The 19,076-nt window shown below is 41.9% G+C and overlaps 1 protein-coding gene across 1 annotated transcript; it reads right to left on the bottom strand.

Moving 5' to 3' along the window:
* Positions 1-2,431: 2,431 nt before the first annotated feature.
* lfng (LFNG O-fucosylpeptide 3-beta-N-acetylglucosaminyltransferase) lies at positions 2,432-10,256 on the bottom strand. The gene is made up of 8 exons (XM_041778381.1): positions 9,746-10,256; positions 6,020-6,068; positions 5,726-5,828; positions 5,482-5,635; positions 5,294-5,379; positions 4,241-4,406; positions 4,064-4,149; positions 2,432-3,971 (listed from the first exon to the last, which is right to left on the bottom strand). Exons 1-8 carry the CDS (start codon positions 10,133-10,135, stop codon positions 3,905-3,907), a joined length of 1,101 nt encoding a protein of 366 aa, XP_041634315.1. The 5' UTR covers positions 10,136-10,256; the 3' UTR covers positions 2,432-3,904.
* Between the last annotated feature and the right edge of the window lie 8,820 nt (positions 10,257-19,076).

Genomic DNA, 19,076 nt, shown 5'->3' with positions numbered 1-19,076 from the left:
GACCAAGATATAGTTAGACTTTTACAGACCTAACAAACTTGTCTCCATTGTTTAAAATTAAAACACAAAGTTGGTTCCTCTTCTAATGCTGTCATTGTACAGAGACACTTGTGTCTCAAGTAGTTCCTGAAGCTTTGTCCTCATCCAAACCTTGTCCCACTGTGAGGCTGAACACTTGGCCTGTGCTGGGATGTTAATTAAAATGCTAAGAGCGTACACTCATGAATCCCAGTCTGACTGTGTTTATCACTCTGCAGCTGCTGGAGAAGGAAAATACATAATTACAACAGCAAACATCGAGGAATAACAGACAAAGGAAACACTAAAGGACAGATTTAAAGATTCTCACAAATCTGTTAGATAGTAAATACTTTCAGTCTAAATTAACTCTGTTTATTTTCTTTCATTTCAATATTTCACATGCCTCTTACTGAACTGAACTTGAACAAAAGCACATTTTCAGAGAGATCAGGCCTGTCCTTAGGCGTGGCCCCTGTAAATGTGTCCTCCCCTGCTGTGATTCATTGATAATATCAAAGCATATGTGTTGGATCTGTAGCAATGGTGCTAGCGTTTGTCCTCGCTAACAGTTACTTCATTTGGAGCTGAAAGTGTAAATTACTTATGTGTCACTTTTCACCCCTTTTCATTACTGTTTCCTCCCATTTTTGCCATACTTTCCACTTTAAACCCATTTTGCCTCTTTAAACCAATTTATGCCTCTTGTAACCCATTTTTGCCACATTTTAACAGCTTTTAACCATTTTCAACCTATTTAAAACCCCTTTTGTCTTTATAACCCATTTGTAGCTATTTCCACTTATGCAGTCTTGGTTGAGATAGTGACCATATCTGCAGTTTGAACTTAAAATGTTGCTCAAGGTGACCGTTTTGAGAGTTTCACTTTAAGATGTGTAGAGCCAGAATGGACCAATACTCTAATGGTTTACTGATGCATAAACGTCCTTAGGAAAAGATCAAACTGCTGCTGATCCGATTACTGTTTGCACATTCACAGCTTGCCAATACAATCATACAAGGGTTTAAACTTAAGCCACATGCCCTGTTTTCCCATGGGTGCAGTGCCAGACAAGGAATCTCTCTCTTCCTCTGCTTAGAGAGCCACGTGAGGCTTGTAAACAACGATCAGAGCTACCAATCAAGCTGTCTTGATTGTTCTGTTTCATACAATGTCTGATTTGAAGGTGCAGCACAGATTTATTCCAAACTTTTACAAAGCGAAGAGAGAGGGAGCAAATGACTGATGTCTGTTTGAACACAAGAGTTAAACACATAAAAGAGCGCCGTTTTTCCCACTATACATTTCTAGGAGGCAAAGCAGTGATTATGGTTTGTGGTGGGGATGTTTGCTTGAAGTAATTTATCTCCCATGCAAGGCTTTGGTGACAGGTTTTTAGCTCTGTCTTCAAGATTTCAGCCAGCATGTGTTTAGGAAGGCTGGTAAAGTTTGTTTTATGCTGACAGTTACAGAGATTAAAAGTATGCTGTGTTTTGGACAGGTTTTTAATGTCATTGTCAAACTATAAGAGGCTGTAATTTTGGAACATTAATCCCAATATTTAACCCTTAAATAAACTAACAAAATTAAAGCCACAAATGGCATACCTCAGGGTTCACACTTTGGAACACTGTTATTTACACTACACATCAACAGTATTGGTCATAATGTACTCAGTGCAAATATTCATTTGTAGTACATGCAGATGTCACTGTTATTTATTCCCTGATCCTCCAGCATCAGACATGTCAAAGAAGCCTAGTTGTACAGGACATCTGTGTGAGCTAAAACTGGTTTTGAAACCAAGCAAAACCAAACTTATGATGTTTAAAAACTAAAAGAAAAGGCCGCCAAACCACTTCATATTGAGTTACTTTTAAAGAAATCCAAGCTACAGTGTGAATACATTTAAATGGGGATCACTTTAGTGCAGTGAATGTGTCTCAAGTGACTGTAGAATAGACACCTGTGTCTAAAAGATCCAGTCCCTGGTTGATCAGTATTCCTGGCTACCATTACACCATGAAGACAAAAGAACATTCAAAGCAACTCAGAGAAAAGGTTATTGAAAGGTATAAGTAAGGGCGTGGATTAAAAAAAAATCAAGGCACTGAACATCTCATGAGTTCAGTTAAATCCATCATCAAGAAATGGAAGAAAACTGGCATGTGTAAATCTGCCAACATCAGGGCATTAATGCAGTCACTTATTTTATTTCATATTTTTCTTTAATGGACACCTTTTGAAATCTGCTTTCACTTTGACACTGTGTTTTCTTCTTTTCTTGTCCAAAAAAACAAATTATATAGACCATGTTTGATTTATTTTTGACTGTTTTGGAATATGATTATCATGAACATTAAGAGCATCTTGACCATGCCAGACAGTAAAATAAAAACATGACACAAAGTCTTAAGTTTCTCAGTGGTTATTCACTTTTATTCAAACTTTTAGGTCCCACAGTGGGTCCCATGGTAGTTTTAACACCAGGATCAGCTCAAAATCCCTGAGAAGCCAGTACTGGGGATGAACTGTTGAGCGCCTCCAGATACTGGAGAATAAACATCATAGTCAATAACACAAAGCAGTACAAAATCATGTCCAGGTCATTAAAAGCATATTTCAACCACAGATGGAGAGTTACATTCTAAACATTACACATTCACTACTAACTGAAACAGAGTCACAGTACACAATACTGTCATTAAGATGTACAGAGCAACCCAATATGGGTGAAATACGACACCGAGGGGAGAAACCCCTCTATGTGGAAACACTGATGTTGCTCCAGGTAAGTTCTCACCTCCAAGGCTTCAACAGTGACAGTCAGTATTTAGTGTAAATAAAACATTCAGGTTAATAACAGAGAAGCTCTTTAGTCTGTTGTGCAAACTGCTATAGACTGTGACACAGGATAGAATCTAGATGCCACTAATATATTTAAAAGTCACTGATTGTCCACTGTTGAACTTGAAGAGGTGAACCTCTTTCCAGGAGCAAATATCAGCTTATTTGAAACTCAGCTGTGCAATTTAAAACAACCTATAACTTTTCAAAGCTGATTGTAACCCCATATCAAAATCTCCTCCACTCATTATTTTCCCTGATTGTTACAAATGCAAGGAGTTATTAAATACGTAATGATGGATCTTGAGATTTTGAGGGTTTTCTTTTCTTTTTGTTTCTTTGGACGCCAATCTGAAGCATGTCATTAAAGGACGTAAATAAGGTCAGTTCATTAAAGAACTGACTAAAGATAAAAGTGCTTTGTCATGATATGCTTCAGATTAGGTCAACAAAGGAAGAATGTATTTGGGAATCTGCTGACAACCAGCTCATGCTTATGGAGGAAATAACACTGTTAACTGAAAGCACAAGACATCTTCATATAGGAGCGTTTGTCCGGAGTCATCATAATTAAGAGATCTGAACAAAAATGCATGCCAGTTATATGAGATAAAAGCCTACAAACAAAAGCCTGTGTGGCTTTGTTTTTTTTTAAAGTTAGACAATAGAAAGGGTTAATGCAGCTGGCAAAAAGGCTTGGATATATGAAGATACATTCTATGAGAATTGCAGATACATTTACAAGCAACATGTACATCACAAAGCTCATCTGATTGCCTGCAAAAGCTGAAAGCTACTCCCTGCCAAGACTTGAAGTCCGCCACCTGTGCAATACAGAGGGAACAAGGTCCTGGTTTCGGCGCAGGAAGTTAAAAGTCCCGATGCGGGCCGCACAGCAGCCCAGTAAAACAATTAAAGACCAAACGCTGCTGCAGCAACAAAACAGCAGCGATACGGTCTAATACCAAACACTGGTCCCCACGAGCCTTTCAGATACCGAGGCGTGACGGGGACGAGGATGAGAAAGGAGCGGTCGCCCTAAAAGGCAACCTGAGGCGGACACCAGGGGGTGTCTGGGTACAGGAGACAGTGCACAGACTTGAACCTGGAGGACAGAGAAGAAATCTCAGGTTAGATTTGCTGAAGAGCTTTAAGACTGACACTGAGTCTGTCTTTATATCCTGAACAATCCCTCACCTGGATGGATCCTTCTCCACAGGAAAAGCTCCTTTCAAATTAATGATGTTGCTCTTGTTTTCAAACATGCCATAACTGAGAGTAATCTGGAAAAAGAGCAAAATCAAATTAGTTAGCAGACTGTCACACGTTTATTTGCCTTCTTTCAGTATACAGATCATGTGGAAGGGTAGATACCTGCTTGTGGATTTCAGATCTGGACACCTGTTGCAGGTTTTCCAGGTGAGAGTGGAACAGGTTGCTGCGGGTCAAAGGAACCTGGAGGATGGACTCAATGATGTAGCCGATGGTGCAGTCATCAGGGAGGCGGATCTTCTCAGCTGTGTTCATGAAGTGGCCGCCACTGGAAAGACAAAAAAGGGAAGATGATGCAAGGTCAGTATTTATAGAGATCTTTTTAAAAGTAATTTTATGGACAAGCCAACGTTTTTAAGGAGTTGTTCAGGCTTTATGAAGCTTGGCATTAGTTCATGCAGGACACGGCAGTCACACGTCCAGCCCTGATCAGCTGACAGCCTGCTGATCCTAATTATCACCCAGCTCCCACAGCCAATCACAGCTCTTTCTCTCAACCCAGCAGTGTATTTAAATATGGTGTACTCCTTACTAATCCCTGCTTGCATTAATGCTGATGCACCAAGCTGATGCTGCTGGCAAAGCTTAACCTCCTCCACCCCAGCCTCCTCATTTATAGCATAAATTTTGGTGCACCCTCATATTCAGATTCATGCTACTCTGGATTCATCGATTTTTAGGCAAAATAAAAGGGTTGGTTATTGTGAAATGTCAATAGATATGCTCAGTGCTTTAAGTAAAGACGAATCTGGTGAATCTGGTGGTGGGGAAGTTTCAGGAATAGGCGACCAGTCCTGAGACGATTTTGGATGTGCCAGGTCATAATCAGACAGTGAGCTAGGTCTTTTTTTGTGGCTAATGAGCAGTTCATTGTCCGTGGTTAAATTATTGCACTCTATCATGGACCATGGGCACAACTTGTGTCAACCTAGCATGGCCAAACTGGTGACAGAAAAGTAAATGGTTGGTTTGGTTTGAATTGGCAAGGCCAGAAGTCATAGTGAAAAAAGCCCCATTTGTGCATGAGGTCCCAATGACCCATAATACCATCGACCCTTACTCTCTTACTAAAATAAGCCCAGATATAATAATAAGCACAGATCAGATATTAATGTTTATATTCTAAATCAGTGAAAGGATTTGTTAATATCTTACCTGGCCCATGGGCTCATCTTGAGTGCCAGTCCCCGGCTCACACAGAAGCCTGCTCCTCCAGTAGCAAACCAGAAGTTTACTGGTTTCTATTAAGAAAATCACAATGTTTTATAACACAGATATAGCCAACAAGTAACTTGTAGAATCATTCAAATATTATGAAACACAAAGAAGAAATCTTTCCGTACCATCTTATTGTCCCCCAGCCTCTCTGTAGCCTCAATGGGCCGGTCTAGGCTGGGCTTACCCAGGTACATGTCCTGAGTGTGGGCGTACTGGGACAAGAACTTCACCAGAGTGTGAACATTCACGTAGTTGTCGTCATCTACATGACAGAACCACCTGAGTGGCAGAAAAAGAGGAATTTTCAGACTCTCAGATGTCTTAAAAATCAGTGTAGATATACATATATTAAGGCTTAATGAATCTTACTTTTTCCCCGACTCGATGAACTTGTCATATTCCACCGCCATCTTGCACGACAGAGCCTGTCTGCTGTGAGCTGCAGAGCAGTTGGTGTTGATTGCATGACTCCCTGTAGACATTTTAAGATAAACAGGAAGATTTTTAGGAAAATATTCTTCCATCAATGGAGGCTCTGTCTGTTTATTTGAGAGAGGAAAAAACCTCAAAGCTATTTTTTGTGGTAACGATCTGGTTGCTTATAAATTCTAAAATAATGTGCATCTTTGTTCCTGATAAGCGTTTCTCCTTTACGGAACTCACCAATTTTCTTTTTGAGTTCTTCGTCTTCTCCATCAGTGAAGATATAAGTCTGTAAACACACAAAGGACGACACAGATAAGAAGAGTGGGACTTGAAAACCATAAAATCAAAAGCAATTTGGATGATCATGTGAGGGGCTCACATGATCATATTCAACTGTGTACAAAGTGGCTCTTTCTCCCGTCGGGTGTGATTAGCATCAATCAACATGTCTTTTATGCAGTGGAAAACACATTGAGTTAAACAACCCCCTGCTCTAATAAAGGCCTTTTGTCCTGCGTTTCACTCTCTCCATGGCAACTCTGCCGCCGCCCCAAAGCATCCCAGACATAGAACAAAGCAGGAGGCAGACTGTCCGCCCCCACACACCCCATTCATGTATCCCACCCTGCAGCTGAGCCCCCTCCTCTCTGCTGGACCTGCCGCCGGGCTTCAACATGTTCAATCCGATCTGACACTGAAGTTTGTGTGCTCTCCTCTGTATGATTGACAGCCTGAAGATTCACCACGAGACCGCAGGCAACTGTTAAATGTAGCAGTTAGTCATAAAAGGAGTTAACAACAAAGGGCATCTTACAGGAAGATACTTTAGAAAGAGCAGGGGGGAGATTAGACTCCTCTTTATGATCGCTCACACCGAGCAGGTGCTAGCTGCTGAATGGTGATGATGAAAGCCGGCGCTGAGCTTTGTAACGTTCTGTTTACTCTTCACCTCAGGTGAGGCAGCACCTGCCGCACATCACGCTACCTTAGCTGCGCCACGTGTCTCTACACGCCAGCTCGTGGTGCCTTAACCCTCAGTGACAGGCCGATTTTTTGTCAAGTATACGCCACATTCTTGCAGCTTTTCTTCTCTGCTGCCGGGCGACTGCAATTTGCGATCTGCATCTCTAAACAGGCTTGGCTTCACTTGAATGACAATGCATGTCTTTCTGCTCCAGTGTTCTTTTTTAGCCTTGAACTGTTTGTGGAGCAAACTGTGAGCAGATGTTGAAGCCATGAGCTGCTATTTGTTTAAGGAAGGGTGGTAGTTTGAGCTGGTGAAGGGATCAGAGGCTGGCGCTGTTTGCTTTAAAGCCCATTGAATAGACGGCCTAATCACTGAGGCAGCTGCCAGAGCTGCCAGGGCACTGATGGGGAGGAAGGGGGGGATCTCACTGCTGATTAGTAAATCGAAAACCGTGTGTGGCCATTCACCCTCTATCCACCCCTCCCCTCCTTCCCTCTCCTTCTCTCCGCCTCCGGCCGGAGCCCCTTAAATAGAACAATGCTGCAAGTTTTCATGCTGGGTAAAGTCTCCACTGGGTAAATTCTAAATATGTTTGCCTGCATTTGCATACAGCTGCAGGAGTTAACTCAAGAGAAAGCTCCCGGCCGGGGAAGTTTTTTTTCTCTCTCATTGTTTCTTAACTGAAACTTTAAAGACTTTCACTGAATACTAATGCAAACAAAAAAAAGTAGAGAAACGATGCCTGAGTGTGAAGAAGAGATAAGAGGAGAAGGGGGCAGGAGCAGAGGAAGATGGGAGCAAACAGAGAGAGGAATGGGGGGTTGTACTCCTGACCACAGGAAGACCTGGCACGGCCCTGTCTGAGCTGAACGTGGTGCCTGGCTGGCTGTCTCCATCTCCACAGGAAGGAAGGGCATCAGGGCGGCCCTCCCTCCATCAAACCATGAGTCCTTCCCTCCTCTGTGCCAGAAAATCAAAGCATTTTCAGCACCTTTTATAACAGGGAAGTCATCTATAGCAGGGTTCTCAGCTGACATGGAGTCAGGACCCAATTCCACCTCTTTATCGTCCAAACAATTCAGAACATTTTCAGTCAGAACCAAGTATTTTTAATGAAAAGCGAGGCCTTTTGGACTTGAAATGAAAAAAAAGGGTTGCCAACAAGACAAAGATGTATCCTTCAAAATAAAAGCACACCAGCTCTAAAGCACAAACTGCTCCAAACTGATGACATCTACTTAGCTCATGTACAAGTGTTTTATTCTAAAAGCTAAAAGCACTCATAGTCAGAGTGTTGCTCATTTCTCTCTCTTTAGAGATGGAGTTGTGCATGGCACAACTTGAAGTTGCTGGTGCCAGCTGCAAATGTATTCAAAAGCAGACCAGATGGCTTTTTTTTTTTAAATCTGCTTGCTCATGATCTTTGTAGCAGGGAGCTTTAAAAAGCATTTTGTTTTATGGCCGTGTGCTCAGTGAGAAGCTGGGGTGATTCGTGAAATAAGAGGAAACAGGAAGAAGGACTGTATATGAAAATGTTAAACTCATGCATAGAGTAATACTGGCATTTATTAGCCACAGAGGGCAAAAGTAAGAGTGCCAGATGGCTAGATTAACCCAAAAATGCTATTTATGCTTTGAATGGGCTCAAAGATTAAGAAGGCCACAGCCTCTATTGTGTCAACACAGCTATCTCAGAGATAATCTACCCTCTCTGTTCTCATGCAAACAGCAGATAGCAGCACCATCTGCATAAGAGTGCAGACATCTAACTGTAAGGACAATAGCAAGAAGTAAAGCATCTTCTAAGATGTTTTTTTTGTCCCTAGTGTGAAGCAAAAACAGTCTAAAGTGCACAGATGTTCATCAGCTGAGCGTGGGAATCAAACCTGAACAGGGAGGATGGCCATATGTACACGATGGGAACTGTGAGCATCATATGGCTGGCATTAAGACCGTCCTTTGTTCTGTCCCTCCTGACCACCTGTCACCCTTCCTCCTGGAACTCCCTCTCTCATTGTGAGCTCAGTCTGTGCTTTTTGTCCTTGCAGGCACCCACCAGCTGCTTTGCTGTTTACTATGTTGATAGGTTAAGTAACATAATTCTGGGAAGCGATTACAACCTTTTAGAACAAAGAAAAGCATAAGTGGAGATTCAGAAGATCTTCCAAACTCTCTCCCAAACTTTCCAGGTTTGAGGAATAGATCCAGCACCCAAGGCAGATTTAAAGGGTTCTCTCAAAAGCCTGTGGCACCTCTGGGCGCAGAATAAAATCACTCTGACTGGCAACTTTTCATAGCCACACATGTCTTTGTGAACCCTCCAAAGAAACGTGTTTCCAAGGGCCACATTTTCACACTCAGCGTGCACAAACTTGCCTATAGATGCACCCCTTTGTCCCCGTGCATCCCCTCAACGAAGCCCCCCGTTTTCCCATCCCTCCAGTGAGCTTGACCCAGACTCAGCTCCCACGTTCCCATGGAGAGAGGGGGAAAGACAAGGGGCTGGGAAAAAGCTTTTCTTCCCTCCCTTCAGAGAGACGCTTTGTTAGCCCCTGGAAGGGGGACAGCGCTGGAGTCGCTGCTGTGAAGCATCCATTGCACCGGGGGCATTCACAGGGACACCCAAAAAGAGGAAAGCATAATAGAGGAGAGGGGAGAGAGGGGGGCTGAAGGAGGGGAGAGCTGAAACTGCTCCCTCCGTTCTCAGGGACTTCACTCAGAGGAGAATACAAAAAAGTGACAGAGCTGGAGAAACTCAGCATGGTTAACAGGGGGTTTGTGGGTATTTCACTGTGTCATCTGGTGACAGGAGGACAAAGCAGCACTGTAAGCAGCCATCAAACAGGCATCACCTCAATGTGCTCTCAGGCTTTACGCTTCTAAATGCAGCACAAGCTCTGCAACAATGATCTAGACTTAAAAACAACTTCTTAAATCTACGTCTTCTACTTTGTATGCACCTAGTTTAATTAAAACAATAGGATTATTGAGCATACCTGTTGCATGCTTCTTGAGATCCATGTGTCCAGCAGCAGGTTGAGTCTGGACTGGTGGAACTTCTTGGTGGTCTTCACAGCGATGAAGATGTCATCCGCGCTGATGTCCTCAGCTGGAGGTTGATCAGCAGCGGACGCAGAGGAGCTCGCCGGCTTCTCCACCTCCCTCCGACCACGGGCCAGTTTGGTGAAGTATGCGGAGAATCCTTTCTTCGCCACCGACTCGCCGTCGAGCTGTGCGTCAACGCCGTGCGTCACGGTGTCGTCTGGGTTCGCTCCTTCGTCCACCTGAACTCTGTGATGCTGCACAGCGACGAGGAGCAGCAGCAGACAGAGACACGCCGTACTGACCACAGAGATAACTGTCTTCTTTACATTATTAGTCAACATGATTAAACTCTTTTAAATACTAAAACTAAGAAGCGGTGCAGCGGATCCCCAACGCAAAGTCCATGTGGTATTTTCTTTTATAAATTAATCGAACACGGTAATATCACTGGTCCATCTAGACGCCTTACTAAAACGCAAATGAGTAATTTGCCACGAGTGGGCATTTATAACCTCCCCCCGAGAGGCGTGGCCAGCAGCATGCGTGCCTGTGACGCAGCAATGGGCGCGTTTATAGTGTGTTTATTGTACGCAGAGTTAAATTTGACTCCTAGTGACATTAAGGGAAGAATACTGACCCTGTTAGAGCAAATATTCAAGGGAAAGGTGATATTTGGGAAAACGAAATCATTCCCATTCATTTATATTTGCCAGACTTCAGAGGAAATACTGAACAGAGTCAGCCGGGTGTTCTCCACAGAAACAGCCTCTATTGTTCCTGCTCTGACCTTGTGGAGACTCTAAACAGTTGGCCATTCCCGAACACTTGTTATTCAAATTTTTGGCTCTCACAACCGAGTGCTGCTGGGACGCTGACCAAAAGTACAATTTTAGAACCATCACAGCCAGTGTGGCCTCATTAACAGCCACAACAGCTCCCAGCAACCATATTTTTCACTATTTAGTGTCAAACTGATCTCATAGGACAGTGGTTCCAGACTGGTCCAGCTTCAGGACCCACCACCTCTTGAACGTGAAATCACAAGCCAAATTTCTGAAAATTTTTAACCAATCAAATTTATATAACAATGAATTTTGAAGTTTACACACTACACTCACACCCCCTTTGCTCTTCTTCAGCTTTGAAACACTTTTATTTTCATTAATCTACATTTGGTACCTCATCATGACAAAGTGAAGACAGTACTTTAGAAATGTTTGCAAATATGTTGAAAAGAAATGAAATATCACAATGACATTATTATTCAGACAAAAATTGAAGGAGTCTCTCAAGAGCTGGTCGCCCCAACTGAGCAATCAGAGAACGGCCTTTGTAAAAGAGGTGGCCAAGAACCTGATGGTCACTCTGACTGAGCTCTATTGGTTTAGATCTCAAGAACATGACTAAAATGTACTCACTTTCACAGAAAAAGAGTAAAATAAAACATAGGCCTTCATATATTTTGGAGTTTTTGCCACAAACAGAGAAATAGAAAATTCAGCCCTGTTCCAGGAATGTGGATCCGGGTCCAGAGCTGTTCCTCAATCAGCAGGATCTAGAGGTGCAGTCAGGGGGAAGAGGGTCTCCAGTTTGGGGACCTCAGAATTCCAACTGTTCTTTTTGCAGATGATGTGATTCTGTTCACTTCTTCTGCCTAGGACCTCCAACAGGCATTAGAATGGTTTGTAGCTCAGTGGGGTGAGGGTCTGCACCTCCAAGTCTGACGCCATGGTTCTCTGCCGGAAAACGGTGGATTGCTTCCTCCAGGTAGGGAGAGAGTGAGTCTTTGCCCCAAGTGAAGGAGTTCAAGTGTCTCCAGGTCTGGTTCATGAGTGAGGGTAGAATAACCGTGAGATGGACAAGCAGAATGGTGCAAAGTTGGCAACTATTGTCTTGAGCTCTGGGTAATGAGTGAAAGAATGAGTTTGCAAGTTCAAGCAGTCGAAATGAGATTCCTCAAGAGGGTGTGTGGGCTCAGCCTTAGAGATAGGGTGAGGAACTCAGATATCTAGTGGAGCCACTGCTCCTTCAAGACGAAATGAGCCAGTTTAGGTGGTTCAGGCATTAGGATGCTTCCTAGACGCCTCCCTGTGGAGGTCTTCCAGGCTCATCTAACTCGAAGGAAACCCCAAGGTAGACCCAGGACTCACTGGAGGGATTAAGTATCTTATCTAGCCTGGGAACTTCGGAATCCCCCAGTAAGAGCTGGAAAATGTCACTGGGGAGAGGGATGCCTGGGTTGACTCTGCCTCAGATAAGCGGGAAAAAAATGGATGGATGAATGGACGGACTTCAAAACCGACTGAGAACAGCTCCACGACCCACTTCTGGGTCCCAGCCCACCAACTAAGAACAATCACTATCACACATTTTCAGACTTCACCTTCAGGCTTCCTCATCTTCTGACAGTGATCTCTCTCAAAGGAGAAAATAGAAACTAAAGCCAATTTATCATATTTCTGGATGATTCCCAGTCTGCTGCTTGATTTAACTCCACTAGTATTGCATAAGTAGATATTTTAAAAGAAAAAAAAACATATTTCTACCACAATTGAGCAGCTTATTTTAACTCTTGGTCTTTTATTATGACGTGATCTGTTGGTCTGCTTCAAAAAACACAGTAAATGTCTGTAAGGCACCTCAAAACAAGCAAGAGCAGAGGTAGAATGGGGACAGCCTTTTGGCCTTTATTCTTTTCGCTTTCTGCTGCCCTTGCATGGAATTAATCCCACCTGGAAAACCCTTTTTTTTCTTTCCTGGACAAGTGAAAACATTCCTTTAAATAGGAAGTGTGAAAGTAAAGTTCCCCTCTTGTATAAGACCCAGCTTCAACCTCTAAAAATGAGAAAACTCATTTTTAGTCCTTTTGAAATCTTCCCCACACCCCAACCTCACCATGGACCCCCCAAACTAACATCAGACCGCTGAATACCAGTGAGATTAAATCCAGTTTCTTCAGACAGGCCCACTTCCTCACCACAGCGCCCACAAATAACCCCACAGTGGGCTTGATTTTCATCCTCATTGTAGCGGCATGTCAGGGGATCTGTGTGCCTCAATGGGTCTGCAAAATGAAAGGGCTGCTATTTATAGTTCAAAGATTATTACATACAATGCACAAAATGAAGGTAAAGATTCCCAGCATGTAGTGTGACAAATCAGAGCTGTCCAAAAAGCTGTGTTATTATATCTGTGTTTTATTCTCTGATATACACCACAGAAAAGTGGAAACATGTGTGTGCGTAGCCCTGTAAGATGTCATCTATAACTCAATATTTTGTATATAGATCCTAAATCATGAAAACATGGAAGGCATTAACTCAAACCACAACTTTCCTGATGTTTGCATCTATTTGATATTTCAGTCTGTTTAACATTCCTCACAATGGTTGTAGGAAAGTTTCTGCCTTTTGAAGCTTTTGTTTGTTAAAAACTGAGTCCACTGATGTCCAGTCTTTACATCATAGTCTAACATGAAAACTGAGTCCTAGATCTGCTGCCATGAAGGTTTGGATTGAATGCTTCTGTCTGAGTGTGAATAAGAGCTGTAACAGATGAAAGCTCAGCATATGAGGGCCGGGCTGTTAGATCAGACTCTTTTCTGTTTATTTTCCCAGTATGGACATGCTAGCTCTGATGGGATTACAGGTCACACCCGGAGTGAGAGCCAGGGGACCGGGCGTCCTCCTCAGAACCCGGCTTCAGTTACTCTGCTCATGCAACTTTAGAGGAAACTCTCCAAGGACCGCGGCTGAGAATGCTTCAGCTGCCGGACAGACAAATAAATATGAGCTGTTTTTATTGATCTACAGAGAGAGTTCCCATCAATCTAGATCGACATCTTTAAAGGGAACACTCACTGTGTTTACATACTGTCCGAAACGTTGAATTGTTGTTAATATGACTAAAAATGGAATTTCAAAATGCATGTCAACATGATATCCTGGCTGAAATCTTACTAAATTAGACTTCTCAAAATGGGAACAATACACCAAGGCATTATGATTGACACCTTGTTATTGTTGCATGTACAAACCTCAGACAGACCAACCTGGACAGGGCGCTCTGGACATGCACCACAGTCTCTATGTCCTCTGCTTTAAACCAGAAGTTGATGAACATATATGCTAAGCTATCAATAGGAAAAAGGGTCTACAGCTAGAAGAGGATATACCCTTCATATAGATGTTTTACCCTATTAGTGGTTTTAAAAAATCAACCATGGTGAATATAATTTGGCTTTTTGACTTAAAAAAATACAAAAAAACGCTTTAATGTCAAAGTTATAACAGATATCATTAAAATGATGTTAATTAAATGCAAATGCACCTTTGGCTGCAATCACAGGACTGAGTCTGTCAGGATAGGTCTCAATCAGGCTTGCACATCTGGGAACTGCAATTTTACCCCATTCTTCTTTGCAAAACTGATCAAGCTCTGTCAAGTTTGCTCAGGGGATCTGGCATGAACTCTCCTTTTCAAGTCCAGCCACAAATATCCTGTTGGATGAGGTCTGGGCTTTGACTCGACCACTCCGTAACATTTACCTTGTTGTCTTTAAATCATTTCTGTGTAGCTTTTGCTGTATGCTTTGGGTCATTGTCTTGCTGGAAAATAAATCGCCGCCCAAACTTTGCCACATTTATTTTACCCTCTACATTTACAAGCCTTCCAGGGCCGGCTGCTGGGTAGCAACCCCACAGCATGATGCTGCCACCAATGTGCTCCACTGTGGAGATGGAGTGTTTGGTGATCTCTAAACATGACGTCTTGTCTCATGGCCAGAAAGCACTATTTTGGTCTTATCAGATCAAAGAACTTTTTTTTCCACTTGACCATGGAGTCTCCCACATACTTCAAGACAAGATTTGAAGATGAGTTTTCTTCAACAGTGGCTTTCTCCTTCCACTCTCCCATAAAGCTTTGACTGGAGAAGAACCTGGCCAACAGTTTTTGTATGCAGTCTCACCCATATTAGCCACTGAAGCTTGTTCTCATTGTTCTTTTGTTTTCATGGTGTAATGGTAGCCAGGAATATTGATTAACCAGTGACTGGACCTTCCAGACACAGGTGTCTTCATACTACAATCACTTGAGACACATTCACTGCACTCAGGGGAACCCCACATCACTAATTGTGAGATTACAAACATCAATTGGCTGGTGGTTGTATGATTGTTGCAGAACTAACTGAACTTTTACAGCATCTAAGGTTCTGAGATAAAATAAATCCTGCACAGAAAAAGTAAATAAATGCATCTTTGCATCTGAGTTTATTTTGATCAACTTCAAGATTGTTCATTGTTCCATTGTAAAGTCAAAGTTGCACTGATAAGCATATTACAGTGTCACAACTTTTCTCTTGTATCTTTTCAAACTGTAAATGATCAACTGAGGGCCACAGAGTGCTGGGTTACATGTGGACATGCCTGGGCATGTTTGAAGAGATTTCTTCTGCCTAATAACTATACATCTACTGTAAGAAATTTTAATTTGTTAATTTCCATTCAGAATTATCATCCTTATTATCTCAAGCACATTTGAATCAACTGAGAAGCAATAAGAACTTCTCGCTGTTAAAAAAAAAAAAAAAAACTCCCTGTTGCATGAAACAAGATAGTCATTGGAGACCTCTCAGGTTTATATTTCCAGTAAGAGCGAAAAGACTCAGGGGAGTTCATAGCTGCCGACAACCAAAACAGAATGTGGATTTCAAGAGTTAAAAAGGAGAAAGGCCTGCTAAAGGTCTCTAGTGTTATGCTAAATGACCATTTTCCTAACCAGTATACTGTTCCATTGTCTGTAGGGTGCTATCTCATGGAGACGCACAACAGGAGGTCAAACAGACAAAGGCCAGGTCTAAATGTTTGGCTTTGCAATGATACAACAAGAGTACAGGCACACGGGCTTCCTTCTGTGGAGCAGTGAGGTTTAGACATGCAGATATAGCTTAAACACAAACGTTTGTGTGGACTGACGATGACTTGGGGTTGCTTCTCCAGTGACCCTAAATTCAAAGAGACTTACTAGTTGATTGTTGTTGTACTCCAACAAATGCCAATAGAGCTCAATAGATGGTTCAGAAAGTAAAAATCCCATTTATTTCTCCATAGCAGATTTGATATTAGTCATTATGTCAGAAATATTCAAGTTAGACTGACCACATGCTTTCTGAGAGTGAAACAATGATATTTGCTCCTTTAGAAGACAAAAGATCATTTGGTATTAAATTTTTCTTTAAGAAAGACACTGTTACTGAGGATCCCTGTGGAAAACACTATAGTACCCACAATCCTAGAGTGTCACAGTGATCTCCCCAAGATTCACATGTGCAAACATAAGTATATTGCACATTCACTTGTAGGAGTTGTGTGTCTCAGTTTCGTTGGAATAGAGGGGTATGCTGTACAACCAAACGCTGTTAAAAAATGAGTTGTGTCAACTTAAAAATCCAACATAGCCATTTCAGCTCAATTTTTCTAAACTGATAGAGCACATTTCTAGTTTAATTAAATCAAATTTGATCACTAGGTATTTTTGTACTCAAATTGTTTGACAATCATCTCTTAATCTGCATAGTTTTCCCAGAATGCCTTTGGCCATTAGACACTTTTGCATCATGTGTGAAGTTACTGACTCAGAGAAGTTTGGAGAAGAGCAAGTCTTGCAAGGATAACGTACTAAACTCTGCCAAAGAGCAGTTGTTATTCAAATTAGCCACTGTGGTAATTCATGTATTTAACATTGAGTCATACTTCAAAAATGTATTTCCACTTCAAAAATGTATTTCCACTTCAAAAACTTTAACTAAGTCAGTTACAACAAGTATTCTGAGTATTTTCAACTTGTTTGGTTTTACAGTGTAGGATTAAATGCTAGATTTATATGGTACTTCAAAAAGAGATTTTCCAGAGGCACACTCCATCCAAGTGTAAAGGGAAGTCTCCCAGAATGCCTTGGGAGTCACTGACAAGATTTTAAAGTTACAACAACAATCTAATATCGTTAATAAATTGTTTCAACGCATTATGGTCCTTCTGATTTTAAACAAGCATTTTTAAAAATTCGCTCTGGACAGAAATTTCTGGTATTGATATGACATCTGTTTATGTGAAGCTGTCAACAACTGCTGATGTATCAGGAACTTGAAGGGGGTTCCTGTTTTGTAGGAAAAACCTTGTGACACTCTCAAGATGAATCACCCCTTTTGACTAAAGTCAGCGAAGGCCTGATTATGGGATGGTTCTAGAGATTACCTCACCAGATTACCCTGTGGTGTGCAGTAAGTGCATTTTTCCCTCTCAAACCTAATCAAAAGCGCTTCAACTCGAGATTTTACATTTTAAACATCTTCAGTATTTCCGACCAATAATCCTGTTGTGTGGAACAGCCGAGCAGACACCTGTTATGTGGAATGGAGCAATAGCCAACCAGGAAGAAAGCAGAATGAAGTAGAAAGCCAAAAAAAAAAAAAACACAAGCCATGGCAACAATAGTAAACAGGAAGCTTAAAGTTAGATGAGTGTTAGAAAAGGATGGGCAACTTGTGGATTTGTTTCAACGAAACACGTTTAACAACTTTTACTGTAAAACATACTCCAAACGAACTGACAAGGGACGAAGACGGACTGAAATTGCAACCACAATGGATGTAGCATGTAGCTAACAGCTAGCCACATCAGTTTTCTCACTATAAGGTTTGTCTTACCAAGCGAGATTTGGCGTTTTGAAGGACGAGGCCAGGCCGAGACTCTGGGTAGTCGGTGAACAGAATCCACACTATGAAGAAACAGTGAAATATTTGACGCCATGTGTGGGATCTCTCACATTGCAAGAATCAGTTAAGATTTCAAAAATCCCTATGAACTTGGCAGGTTTAGTCTTTGTTTTCAGGGGGAACTCCACATCACCAGTTTACATGTCAATGAAATGGTGTTATGTTTAAAAGTAAACCCTCTGGAACCCACTTTCAAAACTTTCTGTTTTCAGACACTCATAACAGCTTTGTCATGTAAACACACAAACTGCCATGTAAATGTGGTTGAAGAGAAGACATGAGTCTACAGTAGTACTGGTAGTTTGTTGTGTAATTGTATAGGGCCTTTTCTCATTCACATCCATAAGATGTGTGACATTGCCGATATGTTTTGCACAAGCCAGTCTGTTTTTCTTTGTAATCATGGAACATTATATAAAGTTCTGCTGTTTATACAGACCAACCATGACTGAGTTTGTAGCCTTTAGATTTTTAGAGGATGTATCAGTAGCAGTAAAGTTTACTCTGCATTTCTCAGCTAAATAAACGAGCTCTGGTCAGGCCAGGGAGATCTAAGCTGCAGCACTACGCAGATCCAACCAAAACAGGAAGCTCCCGGCTGGTGGCTGATGTCCTATTTTTAAGTACTAATCGTTCCCTTTTCACTCTCCTCTCAATAACCAAGTGAACATGAGCGATTAGCATAACAGTTCAGACCTGAACGACACCCCCTGCCCCTGTCCTACTTCCACTTCATCAGCCTAACGCTTCCCAGCACTCTCTTTTTGTGCCGGCCTTCACTTGTTCTGGGAACATCAAATGATTGACATATTAAATTGGGAGAACTTTCTTTTTGTGTGGTCTTCACAGTCTGAAAACACAAACATGTTGGGCTGGGGTTAAGGGGGAGACTGGCATGGTTTGGCTACTTGTTGTCAGTGTGTTGCAGACAGGGCTTTATGTTGTGGGGCATAACAAGGTACAGAGATACGATCTGTGTGAAGCATAGAGACTGTGGGATGCGATACTGTGAAAATGACAGAGCAAGGCTGAAGTGTCAGACTCTCATGGGACAACGGGCTGGAGCAAGAGAGGCTCCAGTGAGAACTGCTGAGTTTTCATTGTGCTGTGTGGGTGTTATACACATTGTGTAATTTCTCTGTCTCTCAGTCCTGTGGTCTTCTGGTAACAGCCTCATTAGAAAACGGCTCATTTAAACTTTTGTCAATTGACCAACAAACTGAAACACAGTAAAATGTTGAATTATCACCATCTAATGAATAAAGTGGTTTGTAGGGAGAATATTTCCTCCTAGTTTTAACTGATTTACTGTCAAACTTCCTGCAAATAAGAGCATTTCTCAGTAGTAGAGCTTTTGATTGCAGATTATGAGGTCGTCAATTCTAATCCAGATTGCTTCTTTCTTATGAAATATCGTTTAAAAATAGTCAGCTCAAGTCTTACCTACAAAAAACCTACCTACTATTTCCAAAGATTTAATAAAGCGGATTAAACAATCTGTTTAC

Source organism: Cheilinus undulatus, linkage group 21 (assembly GCF_018320785.1).
Source record: "Cheilinus undulatus linkage group 21, ASM1832078v1, whole genome shotgun sequence".
Taxonomy (NCBI): Eukaryota; Metazoa; Chordata; class Actinopteri; order Labriformes; family Labridae; genus Cheilinus; species Cheilinus undulatus.
The sequence above is the reverse complement of the archived record's forward strand: the minus strand, read 5'-3'. Positions and strand labels throughout refer to the sequence as shown.